The 23,971-nt window shown below is 33.2% G+C and overlaps 2 protein-coding genes across 3 annotated transcripts; one reads left to right on the forward strand and one right to left on the reverse strand.

Annotated features, from left to right (window-relative positions):
• Positions 1–7,904: 7,904 nt before the first annotated feature.
• Positions 7,905–13,311, reverse strand: LOC115999884. Of its 2 annotated transcripts, XM_031239827.1 has the most exons (12): positions 13,097–13,311; positions 12,422–12,506; positions 12,187–12,263; positions 12,066–12,093; positions 11,893–11,986; positions 11,735–11,801; positions 11,476–11,569; positions 9,242–9,420; positions 8,687–8,914; positions 8,466–8,579; positions 8,268–8,348; positions 7,905–8,146 (listed from the first exon to the last, which is right to left on the reverse strand). In XM_031239827.1, exons 1-11 carry the CDS (start codon positions 13,172–13,174, stop codon positions 8,283–8,285), a joined length of 1,110 nt encoding a protein of 369 aa, XP_031095687.1. In that variant the 5' UTR covers positions 13,175–13,311; the 3' UTR covers positions 7,905–8,146; positions 8,268–8,282. The 2 variants fall into 2 exon arrangements, with proteins under 2 accessions (XP_031095687.1, XP_031095686.1); XM_031239826.1 differs by having other exon boundaries at positions 7,905–8,348.
• Positions 13,312–14,327: 1,016 nt separating this feature from the next.
• LOC115998190 (2-C-methyl-D-erythritol 2,4-cyclodiphosphate synthase, chloroplastic) lies at positions 14,328–17,089 on the forward strand. The gene is made up of 3 exons (XM_031237684.1): positions 14,328–14,748; positions 14,846–14,976; positions 16,638–17,089. Exons 1-3 carry the CDS (start codon positions 14,403–14,405, stop codon positions 16,869–16,871), a joined length of 711 nt encoding a protein of 236 aa, XP_031093544.1. The 5' UTR covers positions 14,328–14,402; the 3' UTR covers positions 16,872–17,089.
• Positions 17,090–23,971: the final 6,882 nt, after the last annotated feature.

Genomic DNA, 23,971 nt, shown 5'->3' on the forward strand with positions numbered 1-23,971 from the left:
ACTTAAATATATACAATTATATTCAACACTTCAAGTATAATTTTATTTTTCAAACGTAAAATATTGAATTATTATAAAATACATAAAAGGGGGGGCCATGGAGGAAATATCGGGGTCACATTGTTTTCCGTACATGATTACTCGTTGATTATGTCAGTTATGCGTAAGCAATGATCCATGTGGAGGAACTGAGAAAAGGTTAAAATTATGCTTTTCTAATGTCTTAATTGCTTGGGTGGCATTGGAGAAGTTTGACTGTTTCATAACTTTGAACTTTTCTGCCCTACAACTTGCCTGCAACGCTGTGGACACGTTTGGCTTGGCTGGGTATGCAGGAAATTGTTTTATTTTATTTTATTTTATTTTTTTGGATAACTCACCGGTTGTATACTTTTGTGCGCAAAAGATTCTTATCTACTCTACTACTAAAAATAAGATTAAATGTTAATTGAATGACTATTTGAGCTACCCCGAATATTTAGGGTGTACGTTTATGGAATTGTGTTATTTATTAAAGTTTAACTTACATTGGAGCAAAGGGTTTAAGATGGTTGAAGTGATTGAACCTGCCGACTCAAACCAAATAGATCAATAGACTACTTATGTTGGAAGTTGAACTTATACTCTTGTGATTATCAAATTTACACTTGATTTGGTTGGGATTATTGTTCCGAATTTTTGCAACTTTTATATGCTAATTTAACATTGTATGTGTTCATCACTACACTGACGGTTCATGTATGAAAAAAATTTTATTNGGTAATACCGGCATACAATATATCGTGAGCTTAATTGGTTGCTGGGTTCGAACTTATCTTAATTATTAAATTAATTAATTAAGTTTACGTACGTGAGGTTATGATGAGTGAGTTAGTTGCATGAAGTACATAAAATAAATTAAGCATGCATAGGTAGGCAGTGCCAAATTTTTATTAAAAAAATGGAATGCTTTACTGGCCTTTAATGAACTAATAAAACTTCGTTTGAATTGTACAAAGCCAAACGACAAATAAATTAAAATTTCTTCAGAAGGGGAATGGAAGATTTATGCTCCATTAATTAGTTTCATATAAATAAAATTTTATATATGTTTATTAGTTTCATCATTCTAATTTATTGTGCTAATTGACATATTAATTAAAATCATCCTTGAAGTCTTACTCGATACGAATGTAATTGGTCTGAGTATGTAGTTACTAATCGATTTGCTAATCGAGACCAGACACATGCATGTGGTCTGATAAAAAAAACCTTTCAAAATTAAACTATGGTGATTACCAGAAAAAGAAAAACATTGGATAATTGTTTTAAATATAGGAGTACTAGTTAGGGAGTATATTTCTTAATTAATCTTACATTGATTCAGTGTACTTGAAGTGCAAGTTGCAATTGTCCTCTTCTGTAGATATGCAAAACCCTAGTGATGGGAGTGACATCCAGTCAGCCATTCGGCATCAACTTGCTCACTTCCTGCTCTTTTTTTCTTTTTCTTTTTTTTTTTTTAATAAAAATTATATTATATTTACTAAACTATTAAAAAAATCTACGTACATCATCACGTGTGAACACTGAACACCAGGAAATTATACATCTTAGACATTTTTTTCCATATATATATATATATATATATATATTGGATCACTGTTTATGTAAGATTGTGAGATCAAATCTTGTGCATCAATCTAATAAATTTTAATGGTCTAGATCAATCGCGTTCGAACACACTTAATCTGATGAGTTCAGTAAATTGTGTTGATTGTATTTACGTAGAATAATGATGCTATACAAGTGATGGAAAGATACAAATATACAAGAGATAAATACTAGAAGAATGAACTACACTAGGAGTCTAATACTAGAGTCCTAATACGCCTCCTCAAGCGCAAGGTCGAACATAGACAACATTGAGCTTGTCACGTAAAAACGAAAATCGCGACCCAGCTAGCGATTTAGTAAAGATATGCACAAATTTATCCTTCATGGATATAAAGTTAACCTGGAGATCAGATCTCCAGAAGACACTTTATCCCGTATAAAGTGATAGTCCACCTCAACATGCTTGGTCTTAGCTTGAAAAACTGGGTTAGCACACAGATAGGTGGCCCCTAGATTGTCACACCACAATGTCAGGGAGCTAGTAGGTGAGAGACCAAGTACGCAACAAGGAGATAACCCATGTAACCTCAACTGAAACATCCACAAGAGCCTTATACTCAACCTTTGTGGATGAGCGCACTACCGTCCGTTGTTTCCTGCACACCCACGAAACAAGATTGCGACCCAAGAACACAACAAAGCCACTCGTAGAGCGCCTATCAGCAGGATCACCAGCCCAATCAGACTCGGAGAAGGCATGGATATCACTCGAGGCAGAAGAATTAAGACGAAGACCAAGATCAATTGTGCCCTTGACATACCGTAAAACACGCTTAAGCAAGCTCCTCTACCAGCACCTGCACACGACCTAAATATTCTGCTGGCGTAGTATCCCCATGTCTGAGCGCTTGTAATTGACAAGGAAGGCCGAGGGCACGAGCCCGAGTCGACGATCAAAACGCAGACTCAACAGCATCCCAAACCGAATGAGAGGTGGTGCGACCAACCGCCAAGAACATGACTTCCTTGGACATAGACGACACCAACATGGAGAGGATCGACTGATCCTATTGCATCCACTCAAGGTATGCGGGATTGGCAATGTTATCGCTCTCAAAGATAGTACCCGAGGGGCACTTACACGAGCCATCGACGTAGCCAAGCAAACCTTAACCACGGAGGAACCGGAGCATTTGTGTACGCTAGAACAGGTAATTCCTTGATGTCAACTTGAGGGAGACGAAGTGGTGAGTCGATGCAAGAGTGGGAGAAGCCATCACCGGAGTAGGAGAAGAAACCAAACCAAGAAGCTCAGTGGCAGTGCATTCGGAGGAGGCATTGCTCGATAAATCTACCATAATAGGATCGAACCGTAGGCTAAACTGATATGAGATGAGTTCAGTAAATTGTGTTGATTGTATTCACGTAGAATTTTTAGCACTTTTAGTCCTACGACTATCGTGGTACTTGCAGGATTGGTCCACGACTTTTAAACTTTGCAATTTTGGTCCACGACTATTGTTTTTGTTGCAAAAATGGTCCTTTTTCCGCCGAAAAATAAATCCGGCGGTTTTTCCGGTAATTTTTCGCCGGAAAAAAAAATATCGGCATATTTTTTGTCAATTTTTCGTCTGAAAAAAATTCCACTTTCAAGTAGAATTAAAATGGAAATTTACATTGTTGAAAACAATTTCCCTTTCAAGCAGGAAAACATCGATTGTCATATTTAACACGTCATCTATTGTCGAAAAAAACTAATTCATTTTTAAAAAACATGTGATCGCGTCAGTCTGGACTCCAAAATTATTTTGATTTTGGTAAACTAATTAAAGTTAATTCTAAAAAGGGGAATTTTGAATTTGTTAGTTCAAATTTAAATTATTTTTACTTTTTAGCCAATTAAGTACTAAATTCAGGTTTCAAAAAAAATTACTAAATTCAAAATTATTAGTACAAATTCAAGATCAACAAAAACAATATTATTAAGATTAAATTTAAACTAAAATGTAAAAATTATTTTGAATTTGTACTTAATTTTACTAAGATTAAATTGCCTACATATTTTTTAAGAAATGAATTAGTTTTAACTTTAAGTTTACCAAAATCAAAATAATTTTGGAGTCCATACTGACACGATCTCGTGCATTTTAGAAATGAATTAATTTTTTATTTGTTTTTGCAATAGATGGCGTGTTAAACATAACAACTAATGTTTTCCTGCTTGAAAGGGGATTTTTTTTCAACAATGTAAATACTCATTTTAATCCTACTTGAAAAGGGAATTTTTTTTTGACCAAAAATATGCCGATATTTTTTTTCCGGCGAAAAATTGCCGGAAAAACCGCCGGATTTATTTTCCCGCGAGAAAAAGGACCATTTTTGCAACAAAAATAATAGTCGTGGACCAAAATTGCAGAGTTTGAAAGTCGTGGACCAATCTTGCAAGTACCACGATAGTCGTGGGACTAAAAGTGCTAAAAATTCTATTCACGTGGAACAATGTATGATGTTATACAACTCTACGAGTGATGGAAATATACAAATATACAAGAGATAAATACTAGGAGAATGAAGTACACTAGGAGTTTAAATCTAGATCAATCTAAACCATTAAAATTTATTAGAATGATGCACAAGATTTGATTTCACAATCTCATCTAAACATGTGATCTCATATGATCACACACACACACACACACACATGCGCGCACACACATACATACACACACAAGGGATTAAGTGTGAAACTTCTTCCAGGTCAAACATGAGAATTAGTCATAGCCTTTGATCTTATCAAAATCAACAACCCAGAATGAAAAACAATTAAAAAAAATACAGTGACATTATGGTCATTTTGTGTATGGTCGCAACTTAAGGTGCGTTAAAGCTTAAGGTGCGTAAATTCAAAACTTTAGGTACGTGAGTTTATAGCTTAATTAAGGTGCGTACGTTTATAGCGTTAGGTGCGTAAGGTCACAGCTTAAGGTGCGTACGTTTATAGCGTTAGGTGCGTAAGGTCACAGCTTAAGGTGCATAAGTCTAAAACTTAAGGTGCGTAATTTTACAGCTTAAGGTGCATAAGTTTATAGCTTAAGGTGCGTATGTTTAAAATTTAAGGTGCATCAGTTTAATTTTTAAGGAGTGTAAGTTTATAACTTAAGGTGCTTAAGTTTATAGCTTAAAGTGTGTAAGTTTATAGCTTAAAGTGTATAAATTTATAGCTTAAGTTGCGTATGTTTAAAATTTAAGGTGCGTCAATTTCTAGTTTAAGGTGCATTAGTTTAACTCTTAAGGTGCGTATGTTTAAAGCTTAAGATGTATTATTTTCCAACTTAAGGTGCATAAGTTCAAAGTTTAAGGTGCGTCAGTTTGAGACATTTAATTAATCATTTGCATCTATGTTGCCAAGAAGCGTGCTTTTTTTTTTTTTAATTTCCTTTACTGTGCAAACTTAAACACTAAAATCTGCACTCCTCCGAATTTTTCAAGTTTACACATTTAATATTAAAATATTGCCACTTGCAAAAATCTGAATATATATATATATATATATATATATATATATATATATATTTATTTATTTATTTATTTATTTATTGAAGATAATATATAAATTTTTAGACCTAAATAGTTGGTTAAAAAATGCCCCCCCTAGGATGCATGCAATGAGTAGGAGTAGGTAGAGCCAATATCTATGAAAGAGGCAAATTAAAGAAGTTGAAAGGACTGGCTGACTAAAGGTTAACGAATTAAACCCGCCCCGAAAATATATTTATATATTTCTCTAATTTAAAAAGAAAAAATAAAAATGAAGGATAGAAATTTTGAGAATGAAAAAAAGTAAAATTGAAAGAAGCGTAATTTTATTTGTATTTTTGTGAATAGTACTATCAAAGGGATTGGTCCGTCCCATTAGACCCGTGTCAATGCGGGCCTAATTTTTGACGTGTTTTTACAGGTCGGCCCGTTAATCCCGCAAGCTAAGATTCATACACCCTAGCCTGTTCCATGTGGGTTGGCAGGTCCGCGAACCGGCCCGGAAACTCTTGGTTTTGATTTTGCTTTATTTATTATACATTGTGTACACATGAATATATATTTATATTCATGTATAATGTGTTGTGTGTATATATATATATATATATATATATATATATATATAATAAATTAGAAAAATAGGGTTGGCCCGCGGGCAAGCCTACAGCCCATGCGGGTTAGGCCCGCTCCTTCGCGGGCCATTATTTTTGTAGCCCTAACCCGCCCCACCGCAGGGCGGGTGTGGGCCAATCCGTTGGTTTCGGACCACTTTGACAGTACAATTTGTAAGTATAGACAGATTCTGTCACGAGTTGTATTGATTAATTGCTATAAGGGAGAAATAGCAAAAAATGGTATATTGGGTTTAGAACTAATAATGATTAAAAAGTAAAATAAGACAATCTATGTACATGGATCAAGGTGTACAGTGCACTGTGAACTCTAGTGCGCATGTATGTGTTTTATGTTATGAAATTTTGTACTCTAAGAGTATGAATTTCGTACCTAAAATAAATTAGTAATTGTGTTTTATGTTATGAATTTTTGTGTCTTGTGTTGTGAAATTTTGTGTCTATGAACACAAATTTTGTCCCTAAATCAGATTTGAAAATTAAATAAATATATAACATGTGTATGTGTTTCATGTTATGATTTTTTGTGTGTTTTGTGATATAAAATTCTGTACTTTACAAGTATGAGTTCTGTACCTCGTTGTTTTGATCCAGAGTTCACAATGCTATATGGACCCTAGTTTATAACAATAGTTATACTATGGACCCGGATCCACCTTTGCAATGTGAACTCGTGTCCATTTACATACTGAATATTCACAATTTACATATTGAATATTCATTGTTTGAATTGTGAATATTCAGTATGTAAATTGTAAACATTCAATATATTGCGGACTCGGATTCACAAAATAATTTGTCCGTGGATGATATAAATTGCCAAAAACAAGAGGGTGTGCGGTGGAAGCGGAAGGGAAGGTGTTGGTTTTGGATTTGGGGACTACTGTGTAACATTTGACAAAATTGTAACCGCAAAACAACAATATTTGAAGAAAAGAAACCGTGTTTGCTTGATTGCGTACCATAAGCAAAAACAATAGCTTCAACAGTTCAACGTCAGTCGGTGGCTGTCGTTCAATAATATACGCTGCAAATGGGGATTTCTTTAATCATTATATTCTCACTCAAAACCCTGTTTTCTTCAAAAGCCTTGCCTCATCCTCCCATGCCATGCTATTTTATTTTATTTGTCTTTTATCCTTTCCATTTCTCGAGTTCACATTAGAGCATCTTGTGTGAACAAGAGTAATTATTATCCGCTCGAGAGAAGTCGTAATATGTTCATATCATGGTACAAGTTTGATTTTTGTTAACATTTTCTTTGTTGTGTCCATATATTTTACCTTTTTATATAGTTTGTTTGCTATCACACAAGATCGGCTGTGAATTTTATTGGAAAAAATTATAAATTCACAATTACTATCCAATAGTGTGTACTGGGTAAACCTAACCTTTGACAAATTATGCTATGGACGCGGGTCTACCTTACAAAGTGGACCCAAGTCTATGTTTACAATTTTAAACTTTTGTGTTCACAATTTTAGATCTCAATATACAAAATTATATTATTCAATATTAACAAATTCAAAAATTGTGTTATACTGTTAAACATAGAGGTATATTGTGAACATGAAGTTATGAAATTGTGAACTTGGACTCAAATCCATGACATAACAACCGCTTACCTTTTGATCCTAGTTTGCTTTAAAAAAAAACTAATTATTATTCACGGCTTGAATAGTTTGTGTAGAGTGTAGAGCAATTGAAACAGAATTTTGATAATCATATAGGATATAAATGGGCTAAACATTATAATAATTCACATTTAAACTTGATTAATAGTTGAATGCATTTAAATATATACTTTGACTTTTTTCATTTTCATTATGTTGATACGCTAAAACATTTTTGCAATTGAAACTCGACAGTGTCTATGACGGCTAACGAAACCTCAAATAGTGGTTACAGTTCTTAATAACAACAATTCTTATACCTAATTCACCGTATGCATCTGTCTCAATGCAAAATACCAATTTCGCTTACAACACCAATAATAACTTAGAGACGAAAATTGAACATGACAAACACTGAGAGACGAATTCTACAATTATCCTATAACTTGGAAGATAAAAAGTGCCATTTTCCCTTAAAAAAAAATTAAAAAAATCACACAGTGCCCAAAATACTATACTTGTTATCTGTAAAAATTAAAGCACATGCAATTATATCAAATACTCCATTTCTCCTTGACAAAGAAAGGGATAAAACATTCTGTAAAATTTTGCAGTAATGTTTGCTAGCATTACAACTTTAATCTCAATGAAAAATAAACCTATTCCTTACCTCCGAAATGCTATTAAAAAAAAAAAAAGACAATGATGCAGAGGAAGATCACTATTTTGTTCCGTAGCTATATATCCAATTCTCATCCAAAAACAAATCTGCAACAAATGGACTACAGGTGAATAAATCAAGACTTGCCTCATTATGGTTTAATTGGTATATCACTCCCAAACTAGTCTCTCAGCAACAATGTACATCACGGTACAGCTATCTCCTTACCAAGCAAAATTCTTTTCAGCCACTCTTTGAAGTTAGAGAAACTCGCTTTCCCTCCACTGAGAACTTGTCACTGCCTTCAAGCTGGGTAAACAAAGAAAAAAAGGTGGATTGGAGAAGAGCAATAGATAAATAATTACTGATAAATGTTTCAGTAGGCCAAAGGTTTTCCATTTCAGGTTTTCAGCAAATTGTTCTTACCTTGCGTTTTAAATGAGCTATAGCATCTTTTTCAGAGAAGTTCTCAAAAACAGCTGATGATTGCTCATCTATTAGAACTTTGAGTTGCTTCAGTTTCAAGGAATTCCCTGGTGCCTGCAACAAGCAAGATGTCACTGAATTTCTGAATCTATTAATGAACAGCAAACCACACACACTCTTTAATTAGTAAAGCAACATAAGCCTTGGTCTTAGAAATGTACCTGTTTAAGAAGGTGTTTACACAACTTCTTTAATTTCATTTTTGGGTTATCATTCTCGCATGGCTTGTAAATTTCGTCATTTTTTGCTTTCATTGACAAGTTTGAATAAGAGGAATCTTCCCCATCGCTGTCATCAAAAGATGTCTTTTTCCCCTGAAAGAAGCAACCAGCTATCTTTTTGGGCTTGTCCTTGATACCCAAACCTTGTTTTCCAGTTGTGGATTTATCCTGTAATTAGACCAGTTAAAATGAATATGTAATCCATCACTACTCTTAAGGAAATATTATATTGCTAAGACTCCAAATAGTGTTGCACAATGAGAAAATGATTGTTTCAGAGTTACTATAGAAACAACAAATGGAGTTAAATATATCAGTTGCTATTGTGAATGAATTACATTATGCATTCCTCAAAAACAGGCCAAAATAATTCTTCAGTGTAATAAGCTTCTAACATGTAGACATGATTGGCTTGCGAGGATTTCATTTTGGTTGCTTTGAATGAGAGGATAGAAAAAGAATTTAAAAAAAATCAAAGATAATGGAAATGCATACTTGAACACGTTTATAGAGATTTTCTTGATCCTCCTCATGGAACATAGTTCTCTCACTGAAATCTAGCTGATTGTCAGTAGAGGACTTCCTTTTCCGACTCTGAGCTCCAAGAAAACCACCAGATACAAAACCAAATTTATGACCCCACCAATCTGGAGGAACAACTTGCTCAGTGGGACCTATATAAAGAAGGAAATGACTAAATAATAAGAAAAGATAAGTGGGGGTCAGAAACACAGTTCAATGCCATCTCTAGCAAACAATTCTTGCTTAAGGAACTTAGCATTTAAAATTCATGAGCATTTAACAAAGGTACAATTAGTAATACTTGATATGTGGCTGAAGAACACTGCATAGCCTGTTCATAAGATGATTTTAAAGAGAGATAAGCAGATTATGCAAAAGTTAATTACAAGTATGTGATAATAGATTAGTAGTTCATTAGTGGTTGAAGACACAACAGACTTTGGTCATAAAATGATATTCCAGGAAGATAAACAGAAGATACAAAGTGTCTGCATTTATGCACTAATTCACCAGGTTTTTATGATTGCACTGTTCTTTGAGTTGACATATGTAAATCTGTTAGCACATACAAAAACAATCCTTGTTTGAATGAATACTCTCCCACATTTTGTATGCCCTACATACTGTTCATTTACCAAACCAACTTAATTTTTTGTTTGTTTTCTTTCACAATTTCTTATAATTTTCAAATTTATCCTTTTTGTGTTTAATAGTACTTTCAATGCATTCTTTAAATATACAGGTTTTATTCACTATAAATTAAAAATTACAAAAATTTAAATTGTAGACATTTTGAGTCAAGCCTAGTTAATGTCATGCATCCATTTTGGTAGAGGGAGTAATATAACTACCGTGTGTTTCAAGTGTGTAGGTTATCCCACTTCACTTGCAAATTTTGGTTCCTCACAATGGAATACTGGTGTGAAGACCAACATATTATGGGGCCAACCAGGCAACCACTCAAATAGGTCAAGGGTGATGTGCACGGTACAAAACCCATTTTTTTATTAACCCTAAAATGATGTTGAATCATGTCATAAATTTTGAACTACCAGGGTATCATGGGAAATGCATTACCTTATCTTAACCTCTACCTAGTAAAATGTTGGTAGTCCAATGATTAGAGTTTTGGAATTTTTGCCTAACAGAAATGCTGTACAGGAATCAATTCCCATACACTAACCCCATTATGTGTCAAAGCATGCTGCTTCGTCAAATCTTCAAACGAAGTGCGTGCTTAACTGCAATTTTATCAATTGCTGTGCTTTGTTGAACTGGAGTGCTAGGCAGTCGATGAAGTTTGACGAGCATGACTGATCCTGACACCTTGTGCTGATTTATTTTTTTTTAAATGTTCAGTTATCTTTGCTCTAGTTCAATATATAGCACCAAATTGTCATCTGACGTTAATCCTCAAGGGTCCATTAATTATAAATAAAGAAGATCCAGTTTTTAGGTTTTTATATAACCCAATAGCAGAAAGTGTTCTATATCTACAAAATACTCTTTCCTTAACTTATTCAGTTATCTTCCTTGTCTTGAAATTGTCCTCAAAAGAGTCATTCTAATAGTCTTGAGTTTGTTGGTTGCACTATAGCTATACTCAATCTAGTTTCATTACAATCAATTCTAATAGAGCAATCTTGTAAAACACCTTGTGCTCAAGGTGCTAATTGAGTTGTAGAAAGGCTATAATGTTAGTGAAGGGAATACCTTCAAAGAAGGGTTATTTGCTGAAGCTGGTTGCAACCTTGAAGCCCTTAAACTACTAGTAGATTCAACAATTAGAAGGGATATGTCCTTAGGTAGCGAAGTAGGCTTAGTCAAACCACTGTACGTTCCCCTATTCCTATTCCTTCCCTTTATTTACATTTTGTTCTTTATCTATTTACTCACTCTATCTACACAATTTCTTTTGTTGCTGCTCAAATTTTAATATTCCATCATCTTTTCACAATCTATAGATATTCTAATTCACCACCCTCTTTGGATATCTTTGGACCCACAATATGGAACCACGAATAAAGAAGGATGTAAAAAAATCAAAACATCCATTACCACTCCTTGCTAGAGTAAAGTACTAAAGTGGTAAGCAATTGGAATGCAACTATTAGCACCAGAGTCATAATTCATTTGATAGCAATAGTACTGCAAGATCCATATATACCAGAGCCTTAAAGCTAAAAGTATGAAAATCAAGAACTTGCCTTCAGCATCAGGAACTATCTGGATTTCAGGTGCCTCCACTACCTCTGTCACATCCTCAACATCATTTGCTGGTGCAGACTTTGTCTTCTTGACCTACAAAATTTAAGAGTATACAAATTAGCATTGCAGTAAATGATCCAAGAAAAAAACAAGGACATGCATATAACTCAGAATGCAAAATAATAATGTTCTAAATATGTACTCCATATTAGGAAAAGATAAAAATTGAATGGAGAAGGAAACAAAGATGGGACTGACAAGAATTCCTTCAAGATCATGAGAAGAATATGAGTGGACAAGCTTCCCCCTTTCTCTTTTCTTATATCTGGAAGACAGAATAATAAACTATGGGCATCAAATAATAATCATTTCTAGGAGTTTGCAAATTCTGGAGCTCAAAGAGTAACTTCATTTACCTTCCTTGTGGACGAGTGACTTTAGCAACTGCTTCTTCATTGCTTGGAGAATTCTTTGTCTTTGTGTCCACTTGCATTTCATCCTTACCATTTACTGTTAAAAGGAAATAGAGACAAGTTATGCATAATGTTATACACTAGATAAATCAAAATATCCTTTCACTTTAACATACCTTCTTCATTCTTGGACTCCGTGGCTTGCTGCAAAATAATTAATAAGAGACATTAACTACATAAGAAGAACTGAGAATGGATTTCAGTAATGAATTATCAAAACCATGAAAGCCAAGATACCACTTTCAGTCTTTTGAGGATGCTATCAAACTGAGTTGTATCAAATGCCCAGTTGTTAGGCTGTTCTGTTCCGATACCTTTACATGTCTCAAAAATGAAAAGAGTCAAAAAGAATTACTACTCACAACAAAATTTATTTCTAAGTTCAACAGCAGGAACAGCTTATTGTTAGCAACATTAAAGTAAAAGAAAATACTCAGTAGGAAAAAAAAAAAAAAAGGACTAAGAAGAGAACCTGCAGTATCTTGTTTGTTTTTAACTCTGACATGTCCTTTGATACCTTGCTTGTCTTTTCCTAGCCCTTCTCCTTCTTCCCACCCCTATCGCATGCATTTGGATGTTAGACATATTCATAATGCCAAACTTATTTGCTAAGTTGTCACATTTATGTAAGCTTAAGCTCAAGCATGTAGATATTGAGAGCACAAGGAAATCATTTAAAATTCAATAAACAAAGAAGACCTAAAGGAGATTGATCATATGACTCATTTCCTCTAATGCATATAAATATAGACACACTTGTGATACTACAAAGCTTCTGCAATTTCTGTTTTCCTAAATGTACACCACTCAAAGACATAGTTGAGCAGATATGTGTCATTTGCACAGACCCGGATGTTGTTTCCTTGACACATAAATATCCAAAAGGACGAATAAAAAGAAAGAAAAGCAGAAAATTTCAAAGAAATTGCTGATCAAATTATATGTATCCAAACAACATAACTTTCTCTATACACGGAAACGGTAAAATACCAAAATTTGAAGTGAAACAATCGAATTAAACCAAAAATTTCAATCCTTTAGCTCCTGCAGTAGCATTCAGGACACCGAAATAAACAAATATATGTGTAAGTGAACTGTTGATCCCGCACGTGTAGGCGTTACAGAGATAGAGAGAGAGAGAACTAACCATTTGTTTCATGAGGCGGAAGGCGGCCGAATCTCTGGCTATGCCGACATATTTAACAGGAGCTTCAGGTGCAGCCATGATGAAGACAATCTGGTAATCTGAAAATTGGCACCTAACGCCTCTCCTTCTCTATCTCTCTCTCTCCCTCCTTGAAAATACAAAAGTGAGAGAGGAAGAATGGCGTCGGAGGGCGGCGAAAAGAGAGAAAGCTTAGGCGCAGCATGCAACTGAAAAATAAAAACCTAAAACCTTCGGTGAACCAACCAGGCGCGTATCCGCCACGTGTTGCAGTTCCTACTTCCTAGTTTTTGGGTGGATCTAATGTGGCTGGAGAAGGAGGCCCAAATGTGTGGGCTTTGAACCGACGTTCAGAACTATCAGAAGCCCAATTATCCAATCATTTTTTTGCAAAGAGGTAATAATATTAATTTTAAGTCCGAAGACAAAGCATTACCAATTATTAGAGGAGTAATCATGAACTACTCTGAACAATCATTTCAAATATTGCAAATTATATCATCGATCCAAAACAACATCGTTTTTCTTAAAAGTTTTATTTTTTCTTCATTTCACCTATATGTTTAGAAATTTAAAATTTAATATTTAGAAACTATATATTATATGTTCATAAATTTAAATTTTAATATTCAAAAAATTAGTATGTTTAGAAACTCAGTTTAAGAGCAACCTTAATAGTGAGGGTTTTGAACTTTTTGAGTTAGTTTTTGTCATAGTCATGTAAGAAAGAGATGATAGAGGGAAGAGGAAAAAAAAAAGAGATATAAAAGCCTGACATGAAAAGATTTTTTAAAAAATAAAAAATAAGGTCATTTATACACCCAGCTAGTGCGTGCTAAGCGCAAAACGCGCACCTACTATTAGTTTTTTCTTAAATTCTTTTTAATGTGAGATCATTAAAAATCAACTTTGCATTAGAAAAATGCTCCTAAAAATTTCCCTCTCCATTTGTTCAAAAACATTATTCAAATCTTTTTCTTCTGAAAAAACTTCCAAAAACTACAAATGTAGTTACTCAATACTCATTAATGACATCTCAATAATCAGGATAGCTGAAACGTTGAGATCAGGGTGGACTTGGTCCACGATATTCTGCCACGTGTCTTGGGAAACTTCCAAAATACAGAACCTCGCATCCGCAGCCAATGAGCCAATGTTCCCATTGAGGCATTGATGGATTTGATGCCATAAGAAGGAAATTATTTAAATTTTTAAATGAGTATTCAGAAAATAAGAGTACGGAGTCACTGTGAGCTGATAGTCGAAGCGTTTTCTCGGACAGAAGTAGATGGCTATTGCAACGTCGTCGTTTCACTGGTCGGCTCTGCTGCCCAGAAAGAGCTATTCGGAACGGCAAAGCTCTCTCACCGGAATCCATGGACAGTCTATTTCGTTTAAGCCGCACGCGCCGTCGCTCGTGTTGTCTCCCAAGACCTCGCCCGCGGTGGTGCTCGCTTCCACTACCGCCGGCGCTTTGGAAACTGAACCTCGAATAAGCGCCGCTACTCCGTCAAAGTCGCTACCCTTCAGAGTGGGGCATGGCTTCGATCTCCACCGTTTGGAGCCGGGATATCCTCTTATTGTTGGCGGAATAACCATTCCTCACGATAGAGGCTGTGAAGCTCACTCCGACGGTGAATATGTTCTATATACTTAACGAATTTAATTTGTAATTGGTCCGAAATTAATTTTTTTGCGGTTGAAGTAAACATTTCGCCCTAATTTTGATAGGTGATGTGCTGCTTCATTGTATTGTTGATGCAATTTTGGGTGCTTTGGGGCTTCCGGACATCGGTCAGATTTTTCCAGACAACGATCCCAAATGGAAAGGCGCCGCGTCGTCGGTTTTCATCAAAGAAGCTGTAAGATTTTAATTCACGATTGTAACTCAATTTATTATGATTGTTTATTACATTTGAATTCCTGCTGCTTAGACTTATTATAGCGCACATGTTTGAGTAGAGCTCACTTGTAAATCCTATTGAACTTGTTAATCATTCTTCATACTATAATCATTTTCTGCATGTCCTGAAATAGATGTGGATCTCCTGAGCTTAGTCCACCGATAGAATGCAAGAACATTGATCACCTAATCTTTAGGTTCTCGATGCAGTTTTCTGGAGTTCTTTCATTCCTTTGATTTTATGGGAAAGTAAGGCAGCAATTAAGTGAAACTTGTCTTGTGACCCTAGCCGAGATGACCAGTTAAAGTCAAGAAGGCCAATAGACAGCTCCACACGAAGTCAAACGTGGAACCTTGTGGTTATCAAACCAATTGTTTTGACTAGTTTTGCTAGGGTTGTCCCAAGATTTCTTTCATTCATGATTCCTGCTTTCTCGAAGCATTAATTTTGGGTCTTCAACGGTTAGGTTTTAGTCATTTTAGTCCTTAATTTGTGTTAATTTTGGGCCTTCAATGGTTAGGTTTTAGTCGTTTTAGTCCCTAATTATCATGGCTGAGCAAATCTTACCCTAATTATTCCAAATTTGTTGGGATTTTGGCCATTTTGCCAATTGTTCAAAGAAACTCTGTTAGGGCTGAGAAAGCATGTGTTGCATGTTAAAATAATATGGGGTTTCTTAAAATTGTGGTGATGCACATGCTTTCTCATTTCTAATGGAGTTTTTTTTCAAACCATTAGCAGAAAGACCAAAAGTGCAACAGTTTGAAATAATTAAGATGGCATTTGTTTGCCTATGATAAGCAGGGATAAAACAAATACACACTAGCAATCTAAGAGTTTTTGAAGGAAGCAATCTAAGAGTTAAAATCACACTTTTCCTGTCTATAAAAGATGATAGAATAGGGTAAGAAGCCAGTATACTCTGTTGATAGATTGTTTAAGTTTAGCCCAAGGGTGATGGGAGAAAGCCATTCCAACATACTGTTGAGAGGGTAAAACTGCCTGGAAGTAATTAAAATTTTAAAGGAGCCGCCTGCCAGAATAAAATATCTGTTTCAGCCTTTCGGGACAATGTTATATACAGAATTTGCACCATCCTGTATACCAAAAAGACACAAGATGTTCAAGCATGAGCTTTTGAATCAGCTTTGTATGGAAAATCATTAATGCAATCTTTGTATGAGTGGGGCCAGGTGCGGACAAGGCTTCAGGTGCAAACGTGCGGATGCACCGTCAAACAATTATCAATCCGTACACTACCTGATTCTCATTGATTGTCAATTCTGGTGCATTTGGAAATGCTTGACGGTACATTTTAGAAATGCTTGGCTTGATTCTCATTGATTATCAACTCTGGCGCATTTGGAAATGCTTGACGTTGCATATCAAACGTTGATAATCAGGTAGTGCCGATGCATTTGGAAATGCTTTACCGTGCATTCGCACATTCGAACCTGAAGCCTTGTCCACACCAAAATCCAACCCATATATATATATATATCAAAACTAGAATGGTTAAAGAGCTTTGTGTATTGAGTTGTAGTTTTTTTTCTCAATTGTTTTCATCATGATAATCTGGAATATGATCTAATGTCTTCATGTAATGGGCCTTTGATCAGGTACGGCTGATGCACGAGGCTGGTTACGAACTTGGAAACTTAGATGCAACTTTGATCCTCCAAAAACCAAAGGTAAGCCCTCACAAGGAAGCAATTAGATCCAATTTATGTGAGCTGCTTGGTGCAGACCCCTCGGTCGTAAACCTGAAAGCAAAAACTCATGAGAAAGTAGACAGCCTAGGGGAGAATAGGAGCATTGCAGCCCACACAGTTGTTCTTCTAATGAGGAAGTAGCAGTTGTTCTTCTATTGGTATTCAGAACTTAAAGGAAACATATTGCTTCGACCTATATTTGGTAACCTAATGGATGCATGTCTGGTTGTTGTACAAGTCCTAGGGTATTGGTTCCGCCAACTTTGATTAAAACTGAATTAATTAATTGAATCGAAAAAGTTCAGTTAATTGGTTTGTTTCGATTCGTACATGTTTAAGAATTGGTTAGTTTCGATCCATACATTTTTAAGAATTTTGATTATTGGTTAATTTAGTTCAATTATTCAAATTAAATTTAGACCTTTAGTATGCATATATGTAAATAAATAAATACACACACACTGCACGCTTGTTAATGCCCTGTTTTCTTTTAAAAATACTAAATTATTTCAATTGAATTAATTTAGCCAAAGAAAAATACTTGTTCACTTAAAAGTAAAAAAAAATTAACATATTTTGGTTTTGTTAATGATTTAAATACTTAAAATTTTACTTAATTTAGTTAAACCAAAGTTTAAGTACTGATTAATCAAATTAACTGATTGCATAACCATATATTAACTTATTATACAATTATTACTATTTTTAATAGAAAAGGGACGTATTCAACTTTATCTAAAAGTGCAAATGTGTGACTAAACCTTTGAATTTTAAAAATGTGCAATCAAACACTTGGACTTGTCATTTTGGGACATCTAAACTTAATAGTAGGTTATTTACCTAGAATAATCGGTTACTAGAGTTTCTTTCATAATTGAACGATCACCGGTTGCTATTGCCATTGAAGATCGGTCGGTCATCTTTTCCGTGAAAAGGCAACTAGGCAACTAGTTCGGTTGTCTTCTCCACTAGACAAAACGATCATCGCCTTTGTCGGCCCCCTGGGGGGGGGGTGTGTGATTTAGTTTAGTGGCTATAACAGTAATGGTTAGGGATCAAACCTACGACTTTCTGCATAGGAAGCAAACGCTCTATCCACTGAGCTACAAACGCCTTGTGTTTAATAAATTTTAGTATATAATATATAACTGAAACCATTTATTTCATTACACTTCCATAACATATTTCATCAAATTAATACAATGTGGAAATAACACTGCGGAAGAACAATTAAACATTGCAAAAATTTTGTCAATTAAAAATGGGTTAATGGCTCTTTTTTCTGGTTTTAATGGTTTCCAAGTTCAGTGGCTCGTGAGCCCCCTCACTCTGTCGCTGGTGAGACTCGCTCCATGATCTTTTCTTCCAAACTTCACCCTTATGATCAGTTGAGTTGTCTATACGGGCTTGCTTAATTATCTCTATTATCACTTATGACTTACCTATATACACCTCCATCAATTCTTACCTACCTACACTATAACATTTTTTGCTTATATATATACTTTGCTATTACCTACTCATATAATCATTTCTTACCACTGTCTATATCACTACCCCACCTACCCATAGTATATTTTCGCATACATACTCCACTCATATTCTTTCAAGACCTTATGTCTTGCCATTAAGTTTTATTTTCTTTAATATTAACTAGTTTAATATATCATTTTCTTAAAAGATGGGTCTCCCTGTTGGCCATGAAGTATACCTGAATTCTGTATTTCTGTGTTTTTTTATTTGACCAACCAACCATAATTAATATATGGTGGAATTCTAACTTTTACTAACGCGTTGGCATATAGCATATAGGTTTGACAAGTGAAAAGGAAACACGAAATAAGTGCATCCCAACCCCAAGCTTAGTTCATTTGACGCTACTCTCTGATCTAATCTTGATTATATATAATTTAAGCGAGAACAAGTCAGAAGTCACTATTTAGAAGTAATAATTAATCTCATATACAATTTAAGGTAATCAATGTCTAAAGTTTTACATAAACGTTGTGTCATTTTCGTAATTATTACGGTGCATTTAGAATTGTTTGATAGTGCATTTTGAATAACTTGACAGTGCATTCAATATCTATAATAGGGTGCACTTTTAAGGATTCGTGATACATTAACATTTTCCAATTAATCGTAATACTTACGGAAATATTACTGTATTTTTTCATTTTTTTTCTCATTTTCAATTGTTAATCATTCTAAATGAATAAATAAGATTAATTCACATTTTTCAACATTGGACTTATTCTCAAACGACCATTCCTCCTCCCCCCCCCCCTCTCTCTCTCTATATATATATATATATGATTCTCCAATAAAAAGTGATGACAGATCACAATTGTTCATTATGATTCATTAATGGTTGCGAATTTTAGTTAAAAAAATAAAGTTAATTTTATAAGCATTACAAACTTTCAAATTTGTAATAAATAAGATTAATCCGCACATTTTCCTCTTATTTTTTAGCTGCTCTCAATCATTTATGGATCAAAATAGATGGTTTTTTTAACTGAGAGCATGTTCACATATTAACATTCTCCAATATATACTGCTACTATAATATACTTAAGTAGAATATATAGAATATGATATATATCAAAAGGTCAACTAATTCCTTGATATATTATTGTATGTTACATGCATGACTATGAGGAAAGCAATGACGCCAGGCCGCCAGCTCATTCATCATATTAATAATTTCTTAAATTAATATTAATGGAAATAGTTAGGCCCGAGCTAAGTGCGACACTACAGTTGAATAATTACGCTTTAATTAATCTTCTCAATTTTAAGGACCGTTAGTATGGAACAAAAATAAATGCTCAATATATTTTCAAGACATAAAAATTAGGCAAAATAAATTTTAAAATACAAAATAGAATATTTTAATGTACTAATAGAGTTAATAAGATTTTGATTAATAAGATTGATATACAATTTTTTTTTTTTTGAAATATACAATTTTTTTTTTGAAATATACAATTTTTTTTCAATCTACTTTAGTTCTGAATTTTGTAGGAAATATATAAATTGTTATAACTATAAAGTTAAATTAGCTTATTGTTTTTGCACAGTTATATTTTATGATTAATAAGATTGGGTACAAAAAGAATATTTTCGAAAATAGTAGGATATTTTATCTCAAAATATAGAACTTTATATATATATATATATATATATATATATATATATTATTTCTCTAATTTGAATTATAATAGCTAAACGCACAAACAATTTAAAAAAGTAAGCAAAGTTTCTTGTGTGTAGTAAACAATTTAAATTAGCTTCTTCAATGCTTTTTTCATCACTCACCAATAGTAGTGTGGAAACAATTTCTCAAAGTGGGGGGAAGGGGGTTGGGTTCTTTGTGCATGCGTAGTAAGCAAAGGTCTACGTACCCTCTATTGGTTCAATTGAGTTACCATGATTTATAACTTCCAGATGCTTTGTCGGGCCGAGACGTAAGGGCTCTTGAGCTTGAGGATTCAACATTTTGGGAAGAATTTAAAAAAGTAAATAAAATATTAATTAAAATAAAACTTAACTAGAGTATTAATGAGGGTAAGGATAATATATGTAAAAAAAAAAAAGTTAGAAAAAGTATAACCATTAAAATGTTAAATAAAAGTGAAAGTTGAACAGTATATTTTCACCGTCCAACTCATTTAAATCACGTACATATTTGAAAATATTAATTTCATTGTTTAATTAGGATGTAAAAAATAAATTATTATGAATAATCTATACTATTAATAAAAACAATATCCTCAGTTTTAATTTCCTGCCCAAAACAGACCTATAATATTATGGTTTGCGTATTGTAAAATATGGTAATACAATTCCTATCCCTAATACAATTGTAAATTAAAATAGAATTCGTAATAAAATATATTCTTCCCTACGTTCCTATTCGTAATACAATTCTAGACTAGAATTACTAAGGGTAATAATTCAGTATATATATTTCTCTGCAATGCAATCTATACTCTATACTATTAATAAATCTATACTATTAATAAAAACAATATCCTCAGTTTTAACTTCCCGCCCAAAACAGACCTATAATATTATGGTTTGCGTAATATTGTAAAATATGGTAATACAATTCCTATCCCTAATACAATTGTAAATTAAAATAGAATTCCTAATAAAATATATTCTTCCCTACGTTCCTATTCGTAATACAATTCTAAACTAGAATTACTAATGGTAATAATTCAGTATATATATTTCTCTGCAATGCAATGTATACTATTAATAAAAACAATATCCTCAGTTTTAACTTCCCGTCCAAAACAGACCTATAATATTATGGTTTGCGTAATATTGTAAAATATGGTAATACAATTCCTATCCCTAATATAATTGTAAATTAATATAGAATTCCTAATAAAATATATATTCTTTCCTACGTTCCTATTCGTAATACAATTCTAGACTAGAATTACTAATGGTAATAATTCAGTATATATATTTATCTGCAATGCAATCTATACTATTAATAAAAACAATATCCTCAGTTTTAACTTCCCGCCCAAAACAGACCTATAATATTATGGTATGGTTTGCGTAATATTGTAAAATATGGTAATACAATTCCTATCCCTAATACAATTGTAAATTAAAATAGAATTCCTAATAAAATATATATTCTTTCCTACGTTCCTATTCGTAATACAATTCTAGACAAGAATTACTAAAGGTAATAATTCAGTATATATATTTCTCTGCAATGCAATCTATACTATTAATAAAAACAATATCCTCAGTTTTAACTTCCCGCCCAAAATAGACCGATAGTATTATGGTATGGTTTGCGTAATGTTGTAAAAAATATGAAAATTTGGCATAATTCAACCCGCAAGGCCAACCAATTTTCTGAACAACATTCGTCCATGCAGGTGTCGGCGCACGAGTCAAGCCTTTTTAAGTTCATTTTGGGATTTCATTTGCACCCCCTACGCATGAGAGAGAGCCTCTATGCTATACAATTCAATAAGCCTTAGAAAAAACTCTTGTATAAGTTGTGGTGCAAACCACTTTTCAAACCAATGTGGGACAAAAGTTATTTGAAAGGTTTTTCTCTATATTTTTCTAACTCAAATGGGACAACTTTGAGAACCAATTTCTCATTCACCCATTATCAGTTTTGAGCGTACAATATATCAATCTTTTCGTCTAACTACGAAGAAAGTGGACCCCACATATATTTGTACCACAATATTGCCAGTAAAATGCCATTTTATGCTAATTTTTTTCCAACAGTTATTTGTCCAGAGAATATCAACGTGTTGAAGGAAGAAGATGATATATAGTGAAGGGCAATATCATTTTCACTATATATCATCTTCTTCCTCCAACACAACGCTCTACGATCAACCAACAATTACTCAACTGATTATCCCATTACTCCCATGTAAATTTTTTCTCTAATATAGTTATACTTACTGAATATCAAAATATAAGTGTACCTCAAGATCTTGCAATAACTAACCGACAAGTAATTAAATTAATGAATATGATGCAATAATGTAAATTATCTACCTATTGCATTTATACACTTATTTTAGAACACTGAATTTTTGTGATATTTGTTGCATGCAAGGAAGACTCATACTATAATTGCATTTATACACTTATTCATACTCATATTCGATGTTATAATTTATAATTTTATATAATTGTATATCGATTCAAATATTTCTTAAAATATTATAACAAATTCATTCCGTGCAACGCACGGGTGAAAATACTAGTTTGTATAAAGACTTAAAATATCTCCACATAATAAAAATATGTATGAATAATATAAAAAAAATCAGATTATATAATTTCTCCAAAAGTTAAATAAAAAAAATACTATAAAAGAATTTATTTTTCTTAATTTTGAAAAACTTATTTTCATTAAATACATTCTCCCAACAACCATATGTGTGTGTGTGTGTGTGTATATATATATATATATATATATATATATATATATATACACGAGCATTTGATCTTGAATAAATTAGGAATTACAAAGTTTAGTTGAATATTGTGATCTTTTTATGAGTTTTGTTGAAGATCATGTATTAAATTTAGCCATATCTTTCCGTGCATATTGTTATGTCTTTCAAAACTGTGTCTTCTAGTGCATATTGTTATAGATCGTATGCGGTGAATGTGCGTGAAAATAATATATATTCAAATTTGAAGAAAAAATCTTCTAAAAAGAATATTTTCATGTAAACCAAATTAAATCCGGCATAAAATTGCATATAGTTTTGGTGTGAGGAGTGTGTTTGATATGGTGTTGAAATTGGTTGCAGTCAATCTTGGAAAACAAAGCAAGAGGTACGTATAGGGCGGGGACGTAATCATGAAATGCTGAGACGAATTTAATTAAGGCTGTCGTCCATGCATGCCACGCGTCGCTACGACCTAAGTCTGGTAAAAGTCGTCCTTGGTGATTTTAATGCATAAAACCATATTCATGCATGCACTTCTATATATTCATAAATTCAATAGTCAATACTCATACGTCAAAGATATGCTTCGAAAGTGGAAAGACGTAGAGGAAATTAAGGCTGCCGAGGGGGAAGAGTTGAGCCGTTGAGGACTACTTGGCCGGCACAAATTATAACGTGACTATTACACTGCGTTCATGGACGGAGTAAGTTTTTTCTTTTTTGTTTTTTTATTTTTTTTTTATTTTTTTAAGAATAAATTTCCCTTTTAGCCATCGAATATTGTATTATTATATTTATGTTAATACTTAATTTATTTCTCAATTATATTGATTTTGCTCAATTTGGTCTTAAATCGTTTTTATGCTTAATTAGGTTTATGACTTCGATGGTTTTACCTCATTGAGTTCTATCTTAAGATAGTTTGGTAATTTCACCTCTATTAATACCAATTTAGTCCTCGACTATAGTAATTTTACTTAAATTAGTCTTCGAGTATTGTTGTTTTATCCAATTTAGTCATTGATTATAATAACCAATGACTTAATTAGGTAAAATCATCAAAGTCGATGACCTAATTAACCACAAAAAGCCGTTTATGACTAAATCAAGAAAAACCATTATAGTTGAGGACTAAATTGAGTATTAACTCTATTATATTTAATCATACATTTTCGATTCTGTAGCATTACGTCATTGTTTAATTTTTCACTTGTTTGTCACAATTAGTTATCTTTCTAAAATTTTCTTATTCCATCATTTAATAAATAGAGTTAACATGTA

This window comes from Ipomoea triloba, chromosome 12 (assembly GCF_003576645.1).
Source record: "Ipomoea triloba cultivar NCNSP0323 chromosome 12, ASM357664v1".
NCBI lineage: Eukaryota > Viridiplantae > Streptophyta > Magnoliopsida > Solanales > Convolvulaceae > Ipomoea > Ipomoea triloba.